The sequence below is a fragment of the Nyctereutes procyonoides genome, unplaced genomic scaffold (genome assembly GCF_905146905.1).
Source record: "Nyctereutes procyonoides isolate TBG_1078 unplaced genomic scaffold, NYPRO_anot_genome, whole genome shotgun sequence".
In the NCBI taxonomy this organism is placed as follows: Eukaryota; Metazoa; Chordata; class Mammalia; order Carnivora; family Canidae; genus Nyctereutes; species Nyctereutes procyonoides.
In genome coordinates, this window is record NW_026575142.1 from 14,732,557 (window position 1) to 14,736,252 (window position 3,696).

A 3,696-nucleotide genomic window follows, 5' to 3' on the forward strand; every position below is an offset into this window, starting at 1 on the left:
TCCTCGGAGGACGAGTGCCCGCCCCGTGCGCGTCCCGCAGCTCTGGCCGCCGCGACTCCCCCGCGCCCCTTCCCGCCGATCCCTCGCCGCGCGGCGCACGAGCCCCCCGGCCGGTCTGCACCGCGCGCGCCGCGCCACCCCCGGCCGGGCGGTCCAGGCTCCCCGAGCCCCGCGGCCCGGCGCTGCGGATTGGCTGTTGCTAGGTGACGTCGCCGGCGCTCACGTGACGCGAGTTAAATGCCCACCCTGCCGGAGCCCGCCCCGCAGACAATCGTAAGGCCGCTCGGGGCTGCTCACCTGCTCCCGCCTCCCGGAGCCCCGGCCTGGCCCCGCCGCCCCTGCCCCCTGCGCGGCCCGCCCCCGCCCGAGCCCGGGCCGGCCCCGGGCACGAAGCCGAGCGGGTGGAGAGGCGCAGAGAGGATGCGGCCGGCGGCAGCTGTCCCGAGCAGGGCACGGTGATCGCCTCCCCCGGAGGAGGAGTCGCCCAGACCGTTGCCCGGTTTCTTGTTCTCCTCCCCACCCTCCCTCACCCCCCCGTAATTACATTGGCTGCCGGAGGGGACGGGGAGAGACGGAGGAGGCGCCTCGCTTCCCGCCTCGCGCCCGCCGCCCCTGCTCTGCCCCGTCCCGGGCCAGGATGACTGGAGTCTTTGACAGTCTGGTGGCTGATATGCACTCGACCCAGATCGCGGCCTCCAGCACGTACCACCAGCACCAGCAGCCCCCCAGCGGCGGCGGCGCTGGCCCCGGCGGCAGCAACGGCAGCAGCCTCCACAAGCCGCAGGAGTCGCCCACGCTCCCGGTATCCACAGCGACCGACAGCAGCTACTACACCAACCAGCAGCACCCGGCGGGCGGCGGCGGCGGCGGCGGCGGCGGGGGCTCGCCCTACGCGCACATGGGCTCCTACCAGTACCACGCCGGCGGCCTCAACAACGTCCCCTACTCCGCCAAGAGCGGCTACGACCTGGGCTACACCGCCGCCTACACCTCCTACGCACCCTACGGGGCCAGCTCTTCCCCGGCCACCAACGAACCTGGTATGCACCGCGCTGGCACCGAGGGGGCCAAGTCACTCTAGCTAGCTATCGGGATGGGTGGGTTAAACTGCGTGGGGCGGGGATCCATCCGGAACCCCGCTCTCTGCCCGCCCTGCGCCTTTCACCCTTCTCAAGCACCCGTCTGCAGAGGGCCACTGCGGACGGTGTCTCGGGGCTCAGCTGGTGGGACCGGGGGGCCTTGGGGGGCCGGGTGTGGGCGCGCGGCGCATGCTTCGTGGCAACCTCATTTCATCCCACCTGCTCTCTTTCTCCCCGCTTTACTCCTCCGCCGCCTTCCCGGAGAGCCCGGCTCCCCGGGTCCACTGCGGCGCGAGTCCGCACTTAGCGAAGTCGAGTCCGGCGCCCCGCGGCGCCCCCGCCAACCCGCTCCCCGGCTCCGGCCAAGTCCCCCCGCGGCCCCCCCTCCCCGCGCCCCCTGCCCCTGCCCCCGGTTGCGCTGTGCTCACGATTGCCTTGCGTTGCAGAGAAAGAGGACCTCGAGCCTGAAATCCGGATAGTGAACGGGAAGCCAAAGAAAGTCCGGAAGCCCCGAACCATCTACTCCAGTTTCCAGCTGGCCGCTCTTCAGAGGCGTTTCCAAAAGACTCAATACCTGGCGCTCCCCGAGCGAGCGGAGCTGGCGGCGTCTCTGGGCCTCACCCAGACTCAGGTGAGGGCTCGGGGAGGGCGCTGGCCTGGGACGGCTGAGAAGCAGGCGGAGTCAGGGCGACGTTTTTGGAAAAGTATTTTAAAAGTAATTTTAAGGATTACGAAGCTGGCGCCTTGGGCGGCCTAAACTTCTGCGCCTGAAACTGAAATCCCGCAGGGTGGGGGGGCGGGGGGCGCCGGGGGAGAAAACGACAGGGCCGGGCGGGCCGAGACCCGCGTCCCCGGAGTTCTCCCGCGCGATCCTGATTAAGCGGGCGAAATAATTGGGCCTCCAGGCCGGGTCCCGCTGGCTGCATCGCCGCAGCGCGCACCCCGCTGCCCCTCGGACTCCCCGGGATGAGCCCCCGCGGCGTGGGAGCCCTCCCAGCGCGCATCCGCTCGCCCGCCGCGCGTGCTTTCCCCGCCGCCGCCCCTCCCCTGCCCGCATCCCGGTTCTTCCACTAACGCTCGGGTGTGCCTTTTCCGCCAAGGTCAAGATCTGGTTCCAGAACCGCCGGTCCAAGTTCAAGAAGATGTGGAAGAGCGGTGAGATCCCGTCGGAACAGCACCCCGGGGCCAGCGCCTCGCCCCCTTGCGCCTCGCCGCCCGTGTCGGCGCCGGCCTCCTGGGACTTCAGCGCGCCGCCGCGCCTGGGGAGCGGCGGCGGCCCGGGCAGCGGCGGCAGCGGCGCGGGCAGCTCGGGCTCCAGCCCCAGCAGCGCGGCCTCGGCCTTCCTGGGCAACTACCCGTGGTACCACCAGGCCTCGGGCCCGGCCTCGCACCTGCAGGCCGCCGCGCCGCTGCTGCACCCGACGCAGACGCCGCAGCCGCACCACCACCACCACCACCACCACCACCACCACGGCGGCGGGGGCGCCCCGGTGAGCGCGGGGACGATTTTCTAACCCGAGCGAGACTGCGCCAGAGACTGAGAGAGCGGAGACCGGCGATCCTCGGGGCTCGCCCCAAAAGCCAGAGGATCCCTCCAGCTGGCCCGCGGACGCCTCCCACCCTCGCGGAGGAGCGGCCGGGGACGGCCCGCCGCGGGCCCTGCTCCCTCGCGCGGCCTCCGAGCGGCGGGGGACTGGAAGGTTCCTGGAGGCCCTGCGGCCGCGCCGCCCGCCTCGGCCGCCTTCCGACCGAGCCCCCGCCTGGGACGTGGCTCCCCTCCCCTCCCCTTCCCGCCCCGCGCGGCGGTCGGGCGCCGTCCTCGCCGCGGGCCACGAGCTGAGTCCGGGGGAGGCACGCCTCCCCCGGCCGCGAGGCTTCCAGGGTGCTCTGAGGCTCCTTTCTCCCTGCCCGCCCCCAGGCCCAGCTCCAGTCCCCGGGGCTGACCGACCTCCCCGGCCCGCGCGCCCTCCCCCTGCGCCCCCGTGACCCGGGCTGCCCGCCGCCTCCTTTCAGCCCCGCTGTCTCCAGCCCTCGGAGCCCCCCTCCGCCCCGCCTTAGGTCTCCCCCAGGAACGCGCTCCCTTAGCTCTCTCCTCATCCATCACCAGTGGAGTTTTTTTATTTTTATTTTTTTAAAAGTTTAGGTGCCTTTGCGGATGACCTCATTTTGATGTTGGGGAAAAATGATTTTTTAATATGTGGACACTGCAAAAAAATGTGTTTAAATTATCTTTTTTAAGACCTATTCAGGATTATTAGGCTGGACTTCGACATAGAGTTTGTAAATAAAGGTGTCTGTGCAGATTTTCCCACTGATTTATTTGTATAAAAATACTCGTCTTTTCAGACTTTTTGTAAACCCCCCACTTGTGAAAACTGCGGTTTAGCAGTGACCTCAGCAACCTCTCCATTTTTATTTTTCCCTTTGAAAATTTTCTCAGTTACACTAAGCTACTGATTTGGTTTTGTTTTATCTTATCCTAAAGTCTTTGTTCTTGAAATGAAAGGTATTTTGGGGTTATTTATTATGAAAACAACATGCTCTTAATGTTGATTTTACAATATGAAGAGATTATTTAAATAAATTATTGTTTCCATTGGATGTGTGCGCTCGTTCC

At 67.0% G+C, this 3,696-nt stretch overlaps 1 protein-coding gene across 1 annotated transcript; it reads left to right on the forward strand.

The window, feature by feature from the left end:
* Window positions 1–288: 288 nt before the first annotated feature.
* On the forward strand, window positions 289–2,612 carry DLX2 (distal-less homeobox 2). The gene is made up of 3 exons (XM_055308162.1): window positions 289–1,040; window positions 1,526–1,710; window positions 2,180–2,612. The coding sequence occupies exons 1-3, from the start codon at window positions 638–640 to the stop codon at window positions 2,591–2,593; spliced, it is 1,002 nt and encodes a 333-aa protein (XP_055164137.1). The 5' UTR covers window positions 289–637; the 3' UTR covers window positions 2,594–2,612.
* Window positions 2,613–3,696: the final 1,084 nt, after the last annotated feature.